Below are 23,473 nucleotides of genomic sequence, written 5' to 3'. Positions count from 1 at the left end.
GGTGAAACTGCTGCCCTGGGCTGTAATTTAAAGTTTTATTATAATTTCAAAGATACATAAAATAGTATAATGAACCCCCATGTAGCCATCCCCCAGACTGAGAAATTGGTAGTTCATGTGGGTGCTAACATCTGAGAGATAAGACATTTAAGTGTGTTTCCCATGTGTTGCCAAGCCTAGAGTAAAATGGAGGACAATTGTAGTACACGGCAGAGGGACAGTTGTACGTGGTGGTTGAGACAGTGAGTAGGCTTTCAAGTCAGGTGCCAGTTTGAATCCTACTTCTATTTGTGTCATTCATGTATCCTTGGATAAGTAACTTTCTCTATGCTTGTTATCTATAAAATGTGTGGTATAGTACCCATCTTACGGGATTTTTATTAGGATTATATGAGGTAATTTATGTGAAGCAGTTTACACAATGCCCAACAAATAGTAAGTGTTCTTATAAAAGTGTTGGTTGCAAAATACTAGAAAAATTTGCTTGAGGTTTAGACACACAAATCTAAAGCATTTTGTACTTTGACTTCCTTTGAACTTGAGGAACATATATAAGATTATTCTTATGTAAGAAATTAATCAAGAAATAAATCATTTAGTCAGAATGCCCATTTTGCTCATCAAGGCTCATTTGAAGAACCATGACATAGTGGAAAGAGAGCCCACATAGGCTTTGGAGTCAGAATTGCTCAGGTGCTCACTGGCTATATCTGACTTCTCTACATCTGATTTTCCCTATCTGTAAAAGAGAATTATAGCAGGTACATTATAATAATTGTCAAGATAAAGAGACAGTGTATGTAATAAGCCTGGCATGAAGTAGGTAATCAGTAGATGGCTAGCCTTATCATTGTCCCACTTGTGTATAGGAATACCCAGTAGAGAACTGATGTTTTTGCTACTAAAGCACGCATTGCTACCTTCAAGTTTTCAAACAAATTGCTTATCAGGCAGTGTATACAAAATTGATTAGAAAGCTGCTTGCCTAATGATACTGCAGTGCACATTTGTGACCAGCTATGGGGTAGGGGGAGTTGTAGAAACTTAGAGTAGCAGTGAAATAATCTTTTTCTAAGGAGAGCAGAAGTACATGTAAGATGCATGATGGTGTCATTTCCCTTAATCTGTTATTTGCAAAGCATTGTATTAAATGCTGACGAAGATGCCATCTCTTAGATCTGCATGTGAAATGAGATAGGTATATCTGTGAGTCTATATGTATTTGTGTGTGAGAGAAAATATAAGTACTTTCAGAGTACTGAGATAGAAATGTTAGCTTTTTGCCTATAAAGTTTATAGATGAAACAGTTTCAAGGAGAAGGGGGAAATGTAAGTTTTACCTTGAAAGATAAGATTTTAATATGCAGAAAGCTGCCAGTTGCCCCCTCCCTCAAGTTATTTCCCCCCATTCTTCCTGTTCTGATTAGGTTTTTGGACTGCCCCACAGCTTTGAGTCCCAGAGGCATAACTGAGGCCAAGCCACAAAAGAACATCAGTGGTCTCTGACGCTGGTCTATGCCAGCTTTGGAAAAAAAGCTTACCGTTTTTTGTTTTGAAATGTTAGCTACAAACATCCTGTTATCTTACAGACAACTCTGAATTATACATACCCAATTTTGAAATTCCTTCTCCACAAAAACTACTTTTGACAAATGGCGGTAATTTCTCAGAAACTGCTTTTTTCCCCCCTCAGTTTAATCAGAAGCTATATGAAAAAGGACATAGGAATCTTACTGATAAACCCTTAGTAAGATCGAGTGCTTCTACTATCTTTGGAAATGAGCCTGTTGATGAGAGTACTTTTTGTTGTTTCTGAGACAGAGTCTCGCTCTGTTGCTCAGGCTGGAGTGCAGTTGTGCAATCTGGGCTCACTGCAACCTCCACCTCCCAGGTGCAATCAATTCTCCTGCCTCAGCCTCCCGAGTAGCTGGGACTACAGGCATGCGCCACCACGCCCAGCTAATTTTTGTATTTTTGGTAGAGACGGTTTCGCCATGTTGGCCAGGCTGATCTCAAACTCCTGACCTCGAGTGATCCACCTGCCTCGGCCTCCCAAAGTTCTGGGATTATAGGAGTGAGCCATTGCGCCCGGCCTGATGAGAGTATGTTTTTTGTTATGAGCAAATGTGTGGTGGCCGCTTCACTGTTTAGGGCCACTGTGGCTGAAACATCTCTCTTGTCCCCAACTCCCTAAAACCTATGGAAAAGATCATCCTTTTCAGGTGCTTGACTTTCCCGATAGGTTCTTCCATGTGTTCCTAGGAAGACAGCATCACTGTCTGGAGCCCTTAACTAAATACATTATCTTTAATTTAAATGTTCAAGTATATATTTTAAACTATTTGAATATTGCTTGATAGGCAAAGCACAAAGCATTTTACACATTAATGTCACATAGTTTTAGCCCATAGGAATTAGAAAAGGCAGTCCATAATAAATATTTCTGAATGACTTTTTTTGTTCCTCTAGCATTCTGTGGAATTGTAGCTATTATATTCTGCCTTTTATCACTTATTTTAAACTTTGATACCTGCTTATTTAATGGGCATTCTCAGTTATTCTGATAATACCTCCTAACATCATATGAGTTAAGATATCCTTTCTGCTCATTTTTCTTTCACTGGCATATTAACATATTTAGCGTTCAGCAAAGTACATGTTTTTAACAGAGTAGGATTTTGTTCTGCCTTCCTAGAGTAGCAGATATTTAATTTTTCACTTTATATGTTATAGTTAAAATCACCCTAGTCATTAATAACTGGGCTGTGCTGAAAGCTTCAGTATTTCAGCCTCTAGATTCTAAACTTTGACTTTTTTACTGTACATATATGTACACATGTGTATATATATACACATGTATGTATAAAATAAATTAAGAATGGCATGGGAAGTAAAGGCCTCCAAAAAGCTTTATTGAATGGAAGATTAGGACACTTCACATTTCAGTGCCTCATATGTGCCCCTGAAAGGCCTAAGGAGTGGGCTGGCCTGAAGAGGTGGAGGCAGAAGAAAACAAAGTTGGGGAAAAAATGGAATTCAGTTGTTTCTGAAGTTTTCATGCACTAGAGTAATTGCCTCCTTCAATCTAGAAAAAAAAGATGACAAAAATATTTATATATGAATTTATATAGGAGTCTTTTATATAAATCCTGGCTCTACCAATTACTAGCTTTATAACTTTAAGAGAAGTATATAACCTCTCTGTGCCTCGGTTTCCTCATCTACAAATTGGGCACAGTATTAGTACCTACCTTAAAAGATTGTTAAGAAGAAGGAATGAGAGAATTCTGGTAAACACCATACTGTTGTAATTTTTACCAGGCTGGACAAGACTAAGATCATGGATATGACTCGTTTAAAAGGTTGATTCTTACATTTTCCCTTACCATGAAAACATAGAAACAAAATATTCTCAGTGCTCTGTGATTAAAATGGTAGTATCTTGTATGGTAGAACACAGTCCACTGTTGCAGCTCGCCACTTTATATGCAGATTTTGTTTATATGTGGCCATTTTGATGTCCCCATTTTACCTGACTATTCCTTTAAAAACATACACATAGGACTTCTTAAACATGCCCTCTTATGGACTAAGGCCATATTCTTGGTAATACCCAATCATTACAATTAACATGAAACGCAGTTCTTAAATGTTGGGCTTGATAATGACTTTCCCACAATTGCTATTTTGGGTCCTTTCTTACTAGCCTGAGGAAATGACAAGATTGAGAAGCATGAACAGACAACTCCAGATAAATGTTGACTGTACACTGAAAGAAGTTGACCTCCTTCAATCTAGAGGTATAGACTTGATTATTTGGTAAACCATAAGTAATAGTGTGGTATTTTAAGCTGCTTAAATAGCAATAACTTTGGTTTTGTAGATTTAAGAGACAGTTTTTATCCATGATAAGATTACAATCCTGGTAAAGAGATCGCCCTGTCCCATGGTCATGGATCAGATTTGGGGATGAAAAAATAGTTTTACTTTGGCAGTTTCATCAAGTTCTTACCATTTAGACTGTTCTCTGTTGTTACTTTGCATTTATCCTTTTTTTGTCATTTACTGTGAATATTTTATAAATTGATGGGTTTTAATTCTAAAACTTAGTAGAGTTCATATTATGTGATAGACATCTAAAGTATCTGTAAAAAGGGATCCCAAATCAGAGTATCAGATTTCTCAGTTTTAAAATAAACTCTATATGTTATTTTTCATGTTATGTTATGTGAAAACATTCAACTATAATCATAGTTTTAGTTTTTTGGATTTTTTTACAGAAGTATACTACAGCAGAAGCTCTCTTAAACTTTCATTTACCCAACTCACCAGATTAGAGATGGTCTTCATTTTCTGTGGAAAATATACTGACTGATGTCCACAGCTGCTGCATACTTTTGACTAGTAGGCTGCATTCTGGTAGGCCTATGAATATTGCTCCCATCGGTTAATTGTCTGCTTACCAAGAGTTGATTCTGTCCCCAAACCTGTTTATACCAGTTATTGTATTTCTGCATTTTAATGTTTCATAAACTGACATGAAGGAGAAAGTTGCTCTTTCTATGAAAGCCAAAGGCAGATCACTCAAAAAATAGGGATTGTGAATTAGATATTGGTGAAAACAACTGAAAAAGGTTAAGGGAGAAAATCATGTAAGTCTAAAAGGATTCTGTACTCAAATTGCATTATAAGTGTTCTTAATATCTTTCTTGCTCCATTCTAAAGCAATCAGAATTATAGATGAGGGTTCAGCAAACTAGGGCCTGTTGCCTGTTTCTGTGAATAAAAGTTTTAGTGGAGCGATAGCCATGCCCATTTGTTTACAAATTGTCTGTGGTTGCCTGTGTGCTTCAACAGCACAGTTGACTGCTTGCAACAGAGACTATATCACAGGTCCACAAAGTCTAAAATATTATCTGGCCCTTGACAGAAAAGGTTTGCCAACCTCTGCTGTAGGTCATCATGGGTGTGGTTTATGTAAGAAATACAATATGGAACTCCAGCCAACAGACACATAAAAAGTAGGTCTTCGTCTAACTTTAAAATATAGCTATATACAAGTGTTTTGTTACGTTAAAGTTGACATGTAATTTTTCTTAACGATTCTGTGTATTAATCAGCTTTCCTGCCCCCCCATCCCCCACACTTACTTTTCTTGATTATGGCAGCTAAGAGTTTCTACAGTGTTTTAAGAGTATATAATAAAATATCTCATTGCCATTTTTAGGCAAGATTAAACAAACAGTACGCTGGGCACAATGGCTCATGCATGTATTCCCAGCAGTTTGGGAGGCCAAGGCAAGAGGATCACTTGAGCCTAAGAGTTAAGAGACCAGCCTGGGCAACATAGGGAGACCTCATCCCTACAAATCGTTTTTTAAAAATTAGCTAGGTATGGTGGTATGTGCCTGTGATCCCAGCTACGTGGGAGGCTAAGGCAGGAGGATCACCCGAGCCCAGGAGGTCAAGGCTGCAGTGAGCCATGATTGCACCACTGCGCTGCAGCCTAGGCACCAGAAAGAGACTTGGTCTAAAAAACAGAGAGAGATTAAAGATTAGTGGCAGGTGAACCCAAAAGACATGGCATTATCTGAACAGACAGAAGCAAATTTGAATGTGAAAATTGAGCAATCTAGTCAGGTACCCTTAAAGTTATTTGCAGAAGCCTAGTCACTCTCTAGCCCACTAACTTGAAGCAATCAAAGAATGACTATGCATGATGTAGGGGTTACATAAACTATTGCTACTATATTTTACAAGATTGCATCAATTTTTTCTACTTGTGTGGTCTTTGAAGCAAAACAGTGAAACATTTGGTTAGGATACTTATAGTAAGCCTTTTGTGATCTAGAAATTAGAACATGAGCTGTAACAAGTAATTGAAGAAATACATATGCAGCTTCTTAAAGCATAAAAAGATCCAATTAATACATCAGATAGCACTGTGGCTTTTATGAGCTATCACAGCAATTATTTTCAGAAAATTATCTTAAAACAGCATATTCAAGTGGATAAAACATTTGTGAAAGGGCCTGCAAGGGAAACCACTATTAAGGTTTTACAAGCAAAGAGCTGTGTTTTTTGTCTGCATTGGACAATGAGCTCTTTGGGATACTTAGGCATTTCTAAATCTCTTTTCATAACGAATCTAAATGTATCCATTTTATACTAAATTCTACTCTTCCACACTGCAGAAAACTTTTTATACTGAGTTCCCAATCTAAACTTTTAAGCTAAGGAAGGAATCTAAACCTTTTTTGGTGGTGAGGGGGGAGGCAGGGAAATAAGCATTTAGAATAGATGCAAATCAGTGCATGATTTTATGAAAACCAGCTTTTTTTGTGATTTTTGGTAAGGAAAACGTGTTGGGGAAAAAAAAAAGTAGATCTGGAAATCAAGAGATATCATATATTTAAACTATCAGTGTTAGTACCATACAGCATCTTCTATAAATAAGTATGGCTACAGTTAACCATAATTGTTTAGAACAAGCAGAGCACAGTGATAGGTTCACAGAAGTGAAGGCAGCACCCAAAACTGGCACTAGATCAAAACCAGCCTTGGAGGAGACACGGCAGGAGATGTGGCTGAAATAGACACTAGACCAGGGAATGAACATTTGAAGACAGGTGAAAATTTTGTGGCAAGACAAAATTCTCAGGTATTGTTCTATCTATTCTGAAACTGGCACCTTTTATCATTGATAAATCTTTAGGAAACATTTAACATTTAAGATTCTCCTTTTCTTGAAAATAAGAATACATAAACTGTTGATGTTATTTCACATGTATTGAGGTTGTTCAGTAGTCTCAAAATATAACTTGATTAATCCTTGTAAATGTTTATATTTGGCTTCTTCCATAGTTCAATTTATAATGAATTTTTAAGGTAAATTATGAAAAATATGAAAGCTTTCATTATTTAAGTGTTCTTTCTCACGGTTTGTTCATTAAAAATCAAAAGCAGAAAGAGAAAACAGTTCAACCATCCTTTCATTTCTCCTCTTCATTTATCTCCCCAAATGCCCACATGCCTAATCCTGCCTAAGGAGACTAGCCTTACAATTAGAAAAATATTCCTTTAGGTGTAATACATTGTAGACATACATCTATGTAGTGGTTTTCTTGGGTCTTTTCTCATAGCGATGAAAACACAATCTCATTGGGAGGATAGAATTATGTGATGAGTTCTGAAATCCTGGAAAACATTTTTTCCCTTATGTGTTTTATTTACATATTTTCTTTTAAAAAATCAAATAACAGGAAAAAAGAGTTCTTAAATGCCTGATGAATTTGCTTCCTTTATAGGAAACTTTGATCCAAAAGCCATGAATAATTTTTATGACAACATAGAACCTGGCCCAATTGTACCACCCAAGCCATCTAAAAAAGGTGAGTATGAAAAATGTCACAAATATGATAGAAATAAATATCAAAATAATTTGGGATTTCACATTTATATCTGAAGAAACTTCCACTAGAGGTTAACTTATTCACCATAAAGTTACCATATTTTTATTCTTTTTCAGACAGGGTCTCATTCTGCTGCCCAGCTAGAGTGCAGTGGTGCGATCCTGGCTTATTACAGCCTTGACCTTCTGGGTTCAAGCGATCCTTCTGCCTCAGCCTCCCAAGTAGCTGGGACTGTAGGCACACACCACCATGCCCGGCTAATTTTTTTTATTTTTTGTAGAGATGGGATGTCACCATGTTGCTTACTGGTCTCAACAAATTTACCATATTGGTGTTAATGTGGCAATAATGAAATGTCCCCAAACTTTAGTTTTTAAAAAGTACTGAAATTAGTAACTCTTAGAATTACTGTCAGAGGTAATTTGATGGAATATATAATTTTTACAAACAGAAGTTGAAACGCTGTATTACATAGTTAACATTATAAATTTACTTAGCATTGTAAAAACTATAACCCTAAAAGATAATTCTCATAAAATAATGAGGATTTTAAAGGTCTAATGTGAGAATAGAAAGTTAGATTTGCAGTAGACTTAAGATTATTTTTCAGACAACAAAAGAATCCCTGTGTACTCAAAAGGGGAGCATAGCAATTAGTAGCGACTAGGTGTTTTCCCATCAAGAACAAAAGAAATCCTACATAACCAAGGTTTGAAGGAATCATTTCCGGATAATTGTTACATAGAAATGATTTAAAATTAAAGATATCAAATGTGTTCTTCTTATTTTTATATACCAAATGTTTAACTGGCATTTCCATATCTTAAAAAATTAATTTTAATTGAACTTACACGTTTAATCATTTAAGCCAGATGCAGTGGCTCATGCCTGCAATCCCAGCACTTTGGGAGGCCGAGACGGACGGATCACATGAGGCCAGGAGTTTGAGACTAGCCTGGCCAACATGGCAGAACCCCGTCTCTACTAAAAATTCAAAAATTAGCCAGGCCTGATAGCACGCGCCTGTAGTCCCAGCTACTCGGGTGACTGAGGCATGAGAATCACTTGAACCCGGGAGGTGGAGGTTGCAGTGAGCCGAGATCGTGCCACTGCACTCCAGCCTAGGCGACAGAGACCCTGTCATTTATTCATTCTTTCATAAATAAGTAGTCATTGAATGTAGATTAACTTTCTGCCTCATTCTTAATATTTTAATTCTTTTTGCCTTAAGCAACTCCAGGTAGATTGATTGTGAAGACACATAGAATAGTGGAGAATGCCTTATTTTTTAAAAAAAAATTACCAGAGAGTATAACATTTAACATCTCATCAGACTTACTTTTAATTAAAGAATATATAAATTCTATCTAAATACTACCTGACCTAATTATTTAAATTTTGGTTGAATAGTTTTCTACGTGTATTAAGCTCATTACAGTGTTTTTTTTTTTTTCATTTATAAGTTGCAACACAGTATCTGTTCTTCTTTTGTTTAATATTACCATGGATGTTTCATCTGATCTGCATTTAAAAACAGTCTATTGATTTCTTTTGAGATGGAGACTCACTCCGTCACCTAGGCTGGAATGCAGTGGTGCGATCTCAGCTCACTGCAACCTCCACCTCCCGGCTTAAAGCGATTCTCCTGTCTCAGCCTCCTGAGTAGCTGGGATTACCCACCACCATGCCCGGCTAATTTTTGTATTTTTAGTGGAGACGGCGTTTCACCATGGTGGCGAGGCTGGTCTTGAACTCTTGACCTCAAGTGACAGCCTCCCAAAGTGCTGGGATTACAGGCGTGAGCCACCGCACCTGGCCAAAAAATGGTTTTATTGATTTCTAAAAATGATACAAAGAATCATCTTAGTGGATGACTGCCAAGTGCCAGATTTGGCACTTTGGCAGCATTATATGCAGTTTCTTGCTGAAAGTCACTGAAGTGTATAGTTACCATTGATCAATTTAGTCTTTTGGGTTCATAAAATCAGAGTCTTTAAACTTGATTTTGCCTGAATGTCTACTAAAGAAGTATCGCCAGACAAACTTTAGTTCATTGATTCAAGGAGCTGTCTTAGAGGAATTGCCCTATCTAAGGGAGTGCATTGGAAAGTTTTTACCCTAGAAACAGGACCAAGTTGATTAGAAATGGTGGAATACACATGCACCATGAGCCATCCCTCAGCATAAACTCCCTATAGGTGTGGTGTATTAGTCTGTTTTCACGCTGCTGATAAAGACATACCCAAGACTCGGCAATTTACAAAAGAAAGAGATTTATTGACTTACAATTCCACATGGCTGGGGAGGCCTCACAATCATCACAGAAGGCAAGGAGGAGCAGGTCACATCTTAAAGAGAGCTTGTGCAGGAAAACTCTCCCTTATAATAACCATCGGATCTCGTGAGACTTACTATCACAAGACCTGCCCCCATGATTCAGTTACCTCCCACAACACGTGGGAATTCAAGATGAGATTTGGGTGAGGACACAGCCAAACCATATCACAAACCTGAGACACTGTCGTTACTCAGGAAATGTCAAGGTATTGAGCCAAGGACAAAGCCAGACCTCTCTTTGGGCAAGGCAGAATTCTTTCCTATGCAATAAAGCAGTGCTTAGAAGGGAGCATATAGCTTTAAATGCTCATATAAGACAGGAATATCCAAAATCAATGATCTAAAATTCTACCTTAAGAAACAAGAACAAAGTAAAAACAAAGTAGAAGAAAGGAAGGATAACAAAGCAAGAGTTTGATCTTTGAAAAGGTAAACAAAATCAATAAACTTCAAGGTAGACTGATCTGTAAAAAAAAAAAAAAAAAAAAAAGAGAACACAAATTACGACAATCAAAAGTGAAAGATGGGTTATCCATTACAATGATAATGATAATAAGGGAAAGTGATGGACATCTTTATGCCAGGCAGCTTGACACCTTAGATAAAGTGGACAAATTTCCTGAACCATATAATCTACCCAAACTGAAAACAAGACAAAACAGTAAATATTAGTAAGTATGTGTTTGTATGTGTGTATATATATATATATATATAAAAGAAACTGAATCTACTATCAAAATTTTCCCCACAAAGAAAACTCCAGATCCAGATAGATTCACTGGTGGGTAAATCCTACCAAATATTTAAGAAAGTAAAAATACCAATCTTACACAAATGCTTTGAGAAAATACAGGAGGGAATGCGTCCCATATTTCTTTTTTGTTTTTTCATTTTCTTTTCATATTACTGAGAGGAAGTTGCAGAGATTTTCCGTATACCTCCTGCCCCCACAAATTCAAAGCCTGCCCCATTATCAGCATCCTACACCAGAGTGGTGCGTTTGTTACCATTGATGAACTTATATTGACACCTCGTAATCACTCAGAGTCCATAGTTTATATTAGGGTTCGCTGTTGGTGTTGTACCCCGTCTTTTTTTATGGCTCTAGCAGAACTCTGATTCTAAAACCTAGTAAAGACATTATGTATCTGCCCCTCACAAAAAGAAAACAAAATTTCAGATCAATATCCCTCATGAACATAGAAACAAAAAATCCATAATTCTGTTTTCTATCTCATTGACTTATAATAAGTCACAATATATTAAAAAAAAAAAAATACATCATGATCAAGTTGAGTTTAGCTTAGGAATGTAATCTTGGTATAAAAGCATTAAAAAACCAACCAGTGTAATTTACCATATTAAACAAAGGGAGAAAAAGCATGTGATCGTTTCACCAGATACAGGAAAAACATTTGACAAAATTCAACAGTCATTCCTGACAGACAAAAACTTTTAACAAATTAAGAATAGAAAAGAACTCTTTTAGTCTCATAAAGGGCATCTTTCAAAAACCTTTAGCTACCATTATTACTTAAATAATGCAATCCTGAACTTACTAACATTGGGAACAAGGCAAGGATGTCTATTCTCACCACCTTTATTCAACGTTGTACCTGGAGTTCCAAGCCCATGCAGTAAGAGAAATAAATAAATAAATATTGGAAAAGAAGAAATAAAACTATATATACTACAGATGACATAATTATTTTTAAAATCCTAAGGATACTGAAAAACAACTATTAGAACTAATAAGTGAATTTAACAAGGCCTCAGGATGCAAAGTCTATATATAAACATATTTTTACAATATCAGTAAACACTTAGAAAATAAAATTTAAAAGAGAATTTCATTTACAATGCCATCAAAAACCATGTAACAGTTAGGAATAAATTTATCCAGAGATGTATACATTGAAAACTATAAAACATTGTCAAAGGATATTTAAGAAGACCTAAGTAAATGGAGTGATATACCATGTTCATAACTGAATCAATATTTTTGAGATACCTGTTCTTACAAGGTTATGTATAGATACAGTGTAATACCAATTATAACCCCATTAGGTGGTAGTGCATTTTTAATTAACAAACTGATTATAAAATTCATATGGAAATACAGAAAGTCCTAGAACATCCAAAACAATCTTGAAAAAGAGCAGCCAGAAGTCTTAGACTGGCTCAGTGCAATGGCTCACACCTGTAAACCTAGCATTTTGGGAGACCAAGGCAGGAGGATCACTTGAGCTCAGGAGTCCGAGACTAGCCTGGGCAACATAATGAGACCTCATCTACAAAAAGATTTAAAAATTAGCCAGACATGGTATAATTAAAAGTATATTAAAAGTGTATTAGTGTAGAGCTAATTTAAAAATAGCTCACTGCAGCCTCACTTATAGTCCCAGCTATTCTGGTGGCTGAGACAGTAGGATTGCTTGAGCCCAGGAGGTTGAGGCTGCAGTGAGCCGTGATTGCAGCACCATACTCCAGCCTGGGTGACAGAGCAAGACCCTGTCTCAAAAAAAAAAAAAAAAAAAAAAAAAGTCTTAGACTAACCAACTTCAGGACTTACTATAAAGCTACAATAACCACAGAGTGATATTGGTATAGGAATAAAGACATAGATCACTGGAACAGAATAGGGAGCCCAGGTTTACACCCCCCAGTCACACTGTCATTTGATATTTGACAAAAACACCAAAGCAACCAATAGAGAAAGGAACATTTTTTCAACAGGCAGAGCTGGGAAGAACTGGATATCCATGTGGAAGAAACACACAGTCTGATCTCTACCTCACATCATACACACAAATTTGAGATAGATCATACACCTAAGTATAAAAGTTAAAACTATAAAGCTTCCAAAACAGAATATCTTTGCAATATAGGTATAAAAGTTTTTAGACAGGTCGCAGGAAGCAATAAGAAAAACAATTGATAGATTAGTCTTCATTAAAGTTTTACACTTCTGCTCATCAAGTGACACTATTAAGAAAATGAAAAGGCAAACCACAGACTGGGAGAAAATATTTGTAAAATATGTATCTGATGAAGGATGGTATCCAGAGTATATAAAGAATTTCTACAACACAGTAATAAAAAGACAACTCAATAAAAAAAGGTGTAAAACACTTGAACAGACACTTGACAAAGGAATAGATATGAAAGACCATGAAAAAAGAAATATGAAGAAATTTTCCTGGGGTAATGAAATGGATCTGCTGCCAGGATCCTGTATAGTCAGATTGTGGTTTTCTAGCAATGGTGATGTTCGTGTTAATATGTCATTCTGAGGCCAGCATTGTGGCTCATGCTTGTAATCCCAGCACTTTGGGAGGCCCAGCAGGGAGGGAGGATCACTTGAGGTCAGGAGTTCGAGACCAGCCTGTCTAACAGGGTGAAACCCCGTGTCTACTAAAGATACCAAAATTAGCTGGGCATGGTGGCGTGCACCTGTAATCCCAGCTACTTGGGAGGCTGCGGCAGAAGAATCACTTGAACCTGGGAGGTGGAGGTTGCAGTGAGCCGAGATCGCACCACTGCACTCCAACCTGGGTGACAGAGCGAGATGCTGTCTCCAAAAAAAAAAAAAAGTCATTTTGCCTTCTGTCTTTGGGACCAACACCATGTATTCGAGGTGGGAGGTTCCTGTTTGGTATCCTCCTTAGCTGGGAATTGAACAAGGCTTGCATTAATATTCCATGATGTGGTCCCATTAATATCAAGCTTCATCTAGCTCTCTACAGGTACCTTTACACTAAAAAGACTTTGTTTGTTTGTTTTTGTTTTGAGACAGGGTCCCGCTCTGTCGCCCAGGCTGGAGTGCAGTGGTATGATCATAGCTCATTGCAGCCTCGACCTCCCAGGCTCAAGCCATCCTCCTGCCTCAGCCACCCGAGTAGCTGGGACTACAGACGCACACCACCACACCTGGCTAATTTTTGTATTTTTTGTGGAGACAGGGTTTCGCCATGTTGCCCAGGCTGGTCTCGAACTCCTGGGCTGAAGTGATCCTACTGCCTCGGCCTCCCAAAGTGCTGCGATTACAGGCATAAGTCACTGTTCCTGGTCTGAAAGACTCTCTTCTATGGCTCATTTGACTCAAATACAATTTGCTAAAACTGATAGTCCCTTAGAGTTAGTTATAATGGGATTTCGGTTACAATTTCTTAAATATGTATTGAATGCTCAGTGCGTATCTCGATTATGTATTACGTAGATAGATGCTTGATGTTACAAAGGGAAAACATGACTCCTACCCCAAGCAGTTTATACTCTACATATATACCCTTTTAATAAAAAGGAGACTAGGAAGCCATCTCAAACAGTCCTCTTCGCTATAAATGAATTTCTATTTTAGAAATTTAGTAGTTGTAATTCTATAATAATATATATTATTGGTGAAAGTATAAATGGTTCTGTTATATGCCAAATTGTCTTTAACCCGTTTTTTTATCTTTTTCTGTTAAAAACTTAGAAACAGTAGAACTTAATTAAATTCTATCATTTTTTGGTGAGGCTTTTATCAGATTTATAAAAGCTATTTAGTTTTCTCCATAAAATCAAGTTTGTTTTCCATTAAGCACTTGCAGATTCTCATTTTGTATTTGAAACTAAATCGGCCTTTTCTAAAAGTACATATAGTTTAGCACAGATTGGCTTGCAATACCACTCAAATACAAAAAAAAAAAAAAAAAAGATAAACCAGTAAAACACAAATTACTGGTAGAATAGGTTTATTGGTTTGAATAAATGTCTTGGAGTTATTACAGATATATAGCAGAAATCCAAGTGGAATATAGTTGATCTGAATAGTAAGTGTGATAATTAGAGAAAGAATATGAGGGAGACAGAAGGAAAGAGAGAGAAAGAGACAGAGGAACAAGCCTTTTTGGATTGAACTTTGTAGTTAAGCAATACAGTGTGTACGTGCTCTTCAGCGGGCTTAGAAAGTCTCCCAACCCTTATTAGTAACTCATAACAGTGGCAGATTGGACTTTGTAGTTAAACAATACAGTGGGTATGTGTGCTCTTCAGTGGGCTTAGAAAGTTCCCCCAATCCTCATCAGTAAGCAAGCAAGCACACTGACCTTGGTGTCCCACAATCTGAGCACTGGTCCTGGTCATCTTGGCCACCCGACCTTGTTCAAACGCAATCTGAGCACCACAGAGGGACAATCCCGCCAAGTACTCCCAAGGTTGTAAGAGTTAGTGAGATAAGGTATGTGACTCTGTAGAAGTAGTTTGCAAATCTAAGAAACAGAACTTTACCTTATTCTTTGGAGCCTAAGGAGACATTAACTCTGCTTTTGTTTACTTGGACAATGGAGTGTTTAAGTACCTGAGCACCATGCTTTGGATTCTGGAGCAGTGATTTCCAAAGATGAGTTGTACTGTCAGCTCAGAATTGATTAGAAAATGCAAGATCTTTCTTTGGTTCCTAAGGGCAAATAATATAAAGGCTGCCATTTTTCATTTTTAATACAAAGGGTTGCTTACTAATAAACTATAAATTTATAGAAACAATATTCTAGCAAGATATTAGGATGCCTACAGTTCTTGTCTGTGTTGCAAAGTGTCTGCTGGGCTTCTGCACACATAGGTAACTGGAATTCAGGAAATGATTTGGGAGCACGTGGTTGTCAGTATATAATATCGAGTTGGTTCTGATTTTTCAAGTACTGCTATATTTAAAAAATCCACCAGACACAGTTGCCTGTAATACCAACACTTTGGGAGGCTGAGGTGGGAGGATCACTTGAGGCCAGGAGTTTGAGACCAGCCTGGGCAACATAGTGAGACCCTGTCTCTACAAAAAATAAAATTAAAAAAATTAGCTGGGCGTGGTAGTGGCATGCACCTGTAGTCTTGGCTACTTGGGAGGCTGAGGCACTTGAGCCCAGGAGATCAAAGCTGCAGTGAGCCATGATTGTGCCACTGTACTCCAGCCTGGACAGCAGAACAAGACCCTGTCTCAAAAAAAAAAAAAAAATCCTGTCATTTTCATCACATTTCATCATTCTAATAGCCTTACTGTATGGATAGTACCCATAATTTTTAAATAATTATTGCTTAATCAGATACTTGCTAAAGTATATTTTCCCAAATTTTGCTTTCACATTGACATATATTTGCTATCACTGAGTTTGTACCCTTAATCCATTAAAAAGTAGAAAACAGTGAAATAGGGCATTTGTTCTAAGTAATGGGACAAGATGTAATTGGAGAAGATGGAAAAAGTCGTAAGAACCACTGCTCTGTATAAGTTGTAAAAGCAGTATTAAATATGGTACTTGCCCTTGCTAAAAAGGTAACATGAAGTAATAGGAAGGGTAAATGCACTCAGCTGCGTGGGTTGCATGAAAGATCTTGTGAGCCTGTTCACTCTTGGAGTTGAAAGACTGGATCACTTCTTTCTGGCGTTGTTTCTTCTTATGCAGACTCCTCAGACCCCTGCACAATTGAGAGAAAAGCCCGAAGAATTAGCGTGACCTCCAAAGTACAGGCAGACATCCATGACACCCATGCAGCAGCTGCAGATGGTTTGTACTTGTGTGTCCAGAGTTTGTGCAGAATGTCCAAAGACACATGTTAATCTGTGTAGAATTATAAGTAAAACCATACCTTTATTTTCTGCTTTAAAAAATTACAAAGTTTCTAAGGCTGTGCTGTCCAATAGAAATATAATGTAAGCCACATATATAATTTAAAATTTTCTAGTAGCAAAGATGAAATTTTACCATTTTATATAATTCAGTATATAGAAACTATTATTTCAATATGAAATCAATATAAAATTATCAGGGAGATGTTTTACATCCTTTTTATACTAAATCTTTGAAATCTGGTGTGTATTTTACACTTATAGCAACACTGAGTTTTTAGAGCATGTCTATTAAAAACCAACAACAGTAAGATACAAATTTTTTTTAAGTGTTAGGTTTTTGGGCATATTGTTCTTTTAAAAGGTAAAGACAAAAGAGGTCCTTTTCTGAAAATGGCATAGTAGGCCAGGTGTGGTGGCTCACGCCTGTAATCCCAGCACTTTGGGAGGCCGAGAAGGGTGGATCACGAGGTCAGGAGATCAAGACCATCAAGACAGTGAAACCCCGTCTCTACTAAAAATACAAAAATTTAGCCGAGCATGGTGGCGGGCGCCTGTAGTCCCAGCTACCTGGGAGACTCAGGCAGGAGACTGGCATGAACCCGGGAGGCGGAGCTTGCAGTGAACCGAGATAGCGCCACTGCACTCCAGCCTGGGCGACAGAGCGAGACTCTGTCTCAAAAAAACAAAAAAAAACCAAGAAAATGGCATAGTAAACATTTTTCCTCCAACCGAAGGCTTTATTCCTCCATATAAGACAAAAAAGAAAACTGTATTCAATCCACATGTTTTAGAGTCATGAGCCAAACAAAAGACACAAGGTGGGTGATATTGGCAGTTAAAAAGCAATAGTTGAAGCAAGAGAAACAAGCCCATCTCCTATTTATAGTCATAGAAAGCGACTGAAGAACCCAGTAATTTTCTATTACATCGTAAGGCTAAGATCACCTTGCTGTTTGAGGCTGAGCATTATCATACCTTGGGGTAAGGTTCAGGGTCTAAAATTCAGTTCTCTTTACCTCTTGGGGAATGTTATGACATTTGTCATATAAGGCAAATTGATAAACTAGAAGTCAGCTTGTTAATTTCCAGTGGAAGATATGCCTAGCCCAAAACAGTAACTGACAAAGCTTCCCTAGATCTGTTTCTTTTGTTACCTATTTAAAAAGGTGTTGCTTACCTTGGATCTTAATCTCATTTCCAGTTCATAGTTACCATTTCCAGTTACCCCAGATTCCAGGGTGAATTCCATCTGGAGATCTTTAGTCTCCTATTCATTGACCTCAGTCTCAATAGGGACCTAAAAGACAGAAATTACAGGTTAACTCTAGATGCAAAGAGCTTTTTTGAGCACAAAGCCAGAGGGACTAAGGACCTAAGAGGAATGTAAATTTGGATTTCTTTATCAAATCCTGGGGACCAACATAAGGTTGCCAGGTATGGGCATTTTTAAAAACTGATAGATGAAGGATTTTTAATGCCAAAAATGTAGGAAAGAATATGAGAATAAAAGTCTTTTATACTGAATGAATTTAGCTTTATGAAAAATGAACTGTAGAATCTTTCTCTTTTCACTGTTCTGGGGAAAACTTTGGTATGAACTGCCACTGCTATTTATGAACCATTAATATAAAATACATGCATATTGTAGAACTTAAGTTGTCATGGAAGAAGGCACACATTTAGTCAGATGTTTAATATAGTATGGATAGTATTATACTATAGAGAGGAAAAGTCAAGGTGGGCTGAATGTCAGGGAAAACTTACAGAGGCGACAGAATTTAACATGCTATAAAACATTTCTCTCTCTCTTTTTTTTTTCATTTGGCTGGAATAAAGCATAACTCTCCACTATTTACAGGTAATGACCTAGGAAGGCAGTCTATTCTGGACATACATCCATCTTCTTATAGCCAAAAAAAAAAAAAAAAAAGTCATTAGAACAAAGTAAAAGATCAACTTTCTGTTCAACTATGCATTTCCAGTAGATATGTTTACTAATTGGCTTACATATTAAAGTAGGCAATTAACTCCCTTGATTTTTGTGGTATTTTTCTTTTCAGTTTGGGATTATACTTGGAAAAAGGTTAATCTATTTACCTTCCCCCCCACCCCCCTTAATCCTAACCTCCCTCAGAGCATCGAACTGGCTCCACACAAAGTCCTCGGACACAACCTCGAGATGAAGACTACGAAGGGGCTCCATGGAATTGTGATAGCTGCACCTTTCTTAACCACCCAGCACTAAATCGCTGTGAGCAGTGCGAGATGCCACGGTACACTTGAATTCAGAAAAGTCTGCGCCAGGTTGCAAGTGAAACTTTGAGCACCACCAGAAGAAAAGGAAACCTCGGGACTCTATTCATCCACCCAGCCTTTTCATTTTCGATTGCACAGCGGGGAGGAGGAATGGCTTTGTGGTCGTTGTGCTCACGAAAGGAAAAATGGGGAGGTCTTTTTTTCTCCTTTCTTAACTCACTACAGAGTGAGAGATAGGAAGGGATACTTGAAACTGGGAAAGGATTCACTCTGTGAAAGAATGTACACACAGAAGTCAAGAGCTCTTCTGTGGTGGAATCCCAATTGTTAAAGTTACTGCTGAGTGGCCCTTATTTTTCAAACTAGAACTTTGAATCATAGTATAAAATGTTACAGTTTATGCAAACTGTGAATTCCCAGAGCAGACTTACCTGGTCACTGCTCTCTGGAAAACCAAGGCTCCCCGTGCTTCTTCCGGTTGCTTCCTACTAAAGAGGACAACAGGAAAAAGCACCTAGAATATTTTTTTGGGGGGGCGGGGGGCAAATTAATTAAGGGTATTTGTAATTGCTGCTTTTTTCAGGGGTTATTTCCAACACACATACATGCACACAAACAAAATGTTTTAAAATGTGATTTGTAGCAGTCAGGAACTAGGCATATCATGCCTTTGTTTAAAAGTACAATCAGAGGTGGTAAGATGCCTTTGGCTTGTACAGTGATTCATCAAGCTCTATCAACACTGGTAACTAAGACCTACTTATGCCACATAAGAGATGCATTTTTTAAGTTACTGCATGTTTTTATTAAGGCCACTGGTTTTCAAAATAACAAGTCCTTACAAAGTATGATTTTATAAATGATATTCTCGTAACACTGCGCTTTGCCAGTAGCACAGAGAATGTATGCCAAATGCAAGTCCATTCCAAAATCCATTTGGAAATCTTGAACTCAGCTGTGGTTCTTACACTTTGGCAGTCCATAGGGCCTTTTTTTTTTTTTTCCTCCTTCCAATTTTGTGATAAATTCATGATGTTTACAGCACAGATAAAACTTTGTGCCATAATCCTAATTTAGCTGAAAAGAAATCAATATTAACTGTTCGATAAAAACTTACTTGCACATGTTAATAAACCAATGTGAGGGGAATTACAGTTGGCCAATGACAAAGTTGCACACTGCATTATTTGGGAAACGAGAGGGATTGTCAAAAATTATTAAGAGAAAGGTGAATATAGAGGACTTTGAAACAGAACTTTTAAAATTTAACATAACTGTATCTAGAGGTCAATTGAGTTTCTACAGGCAGTTCAGGTCATTTTAAAGCACTCCTTATTTATGAAATAGAACTTCAGGGTGTGGATAAGTGAAGAGATATAAAATCATGTGACTCACTAAGGCGCATCACTGGAAACTTAATAGCACGTTTCATTAAGGTCTCTGCCATTGCTGGAGTTCCTTCTTAGCTCAGAATTGGAGTTTTGGAATCTTCCCCTCATTTTGGTGAGTATAAACAGCAATAAAGTTAGTAGGTTCTCCCATCCTAAAGGATTTTACCTGAGGATATCATCTTAGGAATATCCATAGACTCTCCCATCAGGTATCTCCCCGAACCCCCATACACAGACACACACCCCCCTTCTAATTTAGCAGTAATCTCTGGCAGACCTGGAAAAGCAAGCTGCTCTTAATAGCATAATGAAACCAAAGGCGTAATAACTCATCATAGTTTTCCATCAGAATCATCATTTCACACTCTGCCTACAGCTTTGAAAACATTTTTTTCATATGTGAAAAATTCCCCCAAAATATATCCACTTGTCTCCCAAAGGAAGCGTGGTAATTACACTGATAAAACATCTCTCATACAACAACTGTGGCAAAACTGTGAAAATAACGGTGAGAAAGCAGATGGGCTCAAAAGCATGGTCCCCAAAACAATGTTCTTTAAAGGTTTTTGTAACCCTGGTCTCTGTCTCCAATAACAGTCTAGCCGTCCTACTGTTCTGTAATATGCCTTTGCCTTTGTATGGTTTCATATCTCTTTAGTGATGGTCAACCCCACTTGTTTTTAAGTTACAATTTAGGGGAAAATATATATATATACTGCTTGGTGTCCTAGCTAAAAGGTTTACCAGTATTCATAGTGATATGCTGAAGTGGAGGCAATTAACTTGGCAGTTGTCAGTTGAGAATGAAAGTAGCATGTCTGAAAACAGTCTGATGCTTTATAAAACCACGTAGATGACTTTAAAACTATTGCATGAAAATACATCAAGGTTAATTAGCTGTTATACAGTAGATGCATGGTTTCAATTCTTTGGTGATATATCTAGTCAATCATTGTTTTCACCTGCCAGGAAAAGAGAGCAAACAGTCTATTGGATAGGTGTAAAGGGTGGGGTATGCAGTATCAGATTGATTTTAAGGAAGTTTTGTACATGTTAATTTTTAATTGTGCATAAGTTTCATATGCCAACATAGGCTGTATTCAGTTTTAAAACAGGCAAAATGACTTGACACTGATAAATCTGATATATTTAACTGTGTCCCGTATATATACTGCTTTTTGCCTATGACCAGTTTGAACAAGAATTCACCGAACTTTCAAGGTGCCTTTTCAAAAGGATCTTGTAATCAGTTGGTATGTACAGACAATTGGCATGAAAGTGGTAGGATATAAATCGGATGATGCCTGGCTGCTGAGGTGCCTGTGCTCTCTGGATCAGCTGGTGCACTTCTTGTTTCCTGTAAGAGGTTTGCTTCTTTAAAATGACTAGTTTGATGTATCTGGTAACATATAGACCTGACTATACATTTTACATTATTTCACTATTTTGTAAACTGGGATTTTAGAAAGCACGTTTGCCATTTTGTTAAAGTACATTGCCCCTTAAATTTTGGAGTAGTTTTTAAAAGTTTAAAATGGTAATAGAGGAGCCAGAAACTTTCTAAGCATTGTAAAATGTTTTGAATTGATATTGACTTTGTTTGGAAGAGAGTAGAGGCAGGGGGTTTTAAAGAAACAAAGAAATGCATTGTAAAAATGTAGTTTTAGAGCAGATTAATAATGATGGTGGGGAAAGTGTTGCTAATTTGTTTATTTCCCTGGAAGAAATGGGAAGTGTGATAAGCAGTTTAATTTTTAAGGAGCTGGTCTCAATTTTAGTACTTTTTAATTATGCAAATAAATCAATGTTTCCTTAAATTTTGTCATTGCTTTGTCACAGTTGTCTAGGGTTCATATCCAACCTTCTGTGGCAATTCAATTTTATATAGTCTTTTAAGAGGTAATTGTAATGTATTTCTGACAGTATAAACAAAAAGAATATAAGGCATAGACGAATTGTCCTTTAAAAATATCAATGATGTATCCTGGAATGTGAAGATGTCTCTTTAGAGTTAAAAATCGAATTATTTTAATATTGTACCATTGTTAGACCTTGAATGAGTCCATGTTACCGTGTGTGTCTGTATATCTGTAGAGAAAGAAAAATGACAACTGAAATGTTACTTTTTAAAATCGGAATAAATTGGGCACTGCCTGTGTTGCGCCACTACTGTATCTTTTCGAAAGAATTAACAGTATTTGCCTATTGTAAAAGTTAATTCTGATGACGCTTTCACATTCACCAGACTTCTTTTCCTGTATTATTTGCATCCCCAAATATTTAATACAAGTAGATTCTGCATGGCTTGGGCATTCAGAGATTAATAGAATGATGACTCAATTTTAATTCTAAAGCCATGAAAAGTTACTTTAAGACTGAACAATTCTGAATTATTTATGATACCAAATGTCCATGTTTCTTTCCCTACTGTAAAAGAATTGATCAGTTTCTTCATTAAAGCAGCAAAAACTTATTAAATCTTGTAAATACCATGTCTCTTTTAGATTTCTGTGTATGCTGTGAATGAAATCATTTTGAGATGAAATTGTACAAAGGCATTTTAAAAGGCTCTGCATGCATCGTACCTCCAAACAGTACATATTCGGAAAGTCAAAGATTCCTGCAAAATAAATAAACTAAAAGCAAACACTACATTCTGCATCTTTTCTGTGTAGTTAGAAATTTACAGTATCAAATTAGTTCTAGTGTCAGCACTCATATGTCTGGACTGAAATATGCTGTCTCACAAACCTAATCATCACATTTGTCTTCCTTTATTAGAACATGTAATGTTAGATTTGGGGTATTAAATGCACATTACTCCAACTGGAAAAATTGGTAAAATTATACATAAGCAGGTTTTATATAAAAGTTGGAATATGTTAGGAACTTCTTTTCATTCCACTTTAGAATGTTATTTACAAAAGAATACGTAGTTTTCTTTTTTAAAAAATCTTTGTCATTTCAGAGGCAAATAACGTTCTGATAATTTGTTAGGGTCTGTAGTAAACCTTTACAACTTTTACACAGAAATTACCACAAATGAATTATAGTAGGTAACACTTTCAGTGATTAAGCACATTTAAATTCAAAATCATTTCCAGGCTGGGCACAATGGCTTATGCTTGTAATCCCAACACTTTGGGAGGTCGAGGTGGGAGGAAGGCTTAAACCCAGAGTTCAAGACCAGTCTGGGCAACATAGTGAAACTCTTGTCCATTCAAAAAATATGCAAATTAGCTGGTCATGGTGGCATAGGCCTGTAGTCCCAGCTACTCGGGAGGCTGAGGTGGGAGGATCGCTTGAGCCCAGGAGGTCAAGGTTACAGTAAGCCCTGGTTGTGCCACTGCACTTCAGCCTGGGCAACAGAGCGAAACTGTCTCAAAAAGGCATTTCCACTACACTGTTTTAATACATGAAAAATTGCAAACATACTCAAGTAGAGATATAATGATCCCCCATTTATTACC

General features: G+C 37.0%; 1 protein-coding gene across 1 annotated transcript in view; it reads left to right on the top strand.

Moving 5' to 3' along the window:
- Positions 1-22,655, top strand: part of TAB3 (TGF-beta activated kinase 1 (MAP3K7) binding protein 3) — a 61,608-nt gene extending 38,953 nt beyond the window's left edge. Inside the window, exons 8-11 of the mRNA XM_025373603.1 lie at positions 3,707-3,800; positions 7,308-7,391; positions 16,190-16,291; positions 18,491-22,655. Coding sequence (XP_025229388.1) covers positions 3,707-3,800; positions 7,308-7,391; positions 16,190-16,291; positions 18,491-18,639 — 429 coding nt within the window. The 3' untranslated portion in view covers positions 18,640-22,655. The remainder of the gene's footprint in view (positions 1-3,706; positions 3,801-7,307; positions 7,392-16,189; positions 16,292-18,490) is intronic.
- Positions 22,656-23,473: the final 818 nt, after the last annotated feature.

The sequence above is a fragment of the Theropithecus gelada genome, chromosome X (assembly GCF_003255815.1).
Source record: "Theropithecus gelada isolate Dixy chromosome X, Tgel_1.0, whole genome shotgun sequence".
Classification (NCBI taxonomy): Eukaryota; Metazoa; Chordata; class Mammalia; order Primates; family Cercopithecidae; genus Theropithecus; species Theropithecus gelada.
The sequence above is the reverse complement of the archived record's forward strand: the minus strand, read 5'-3'. Positions and strand labels throughout refer to the sequence as shown.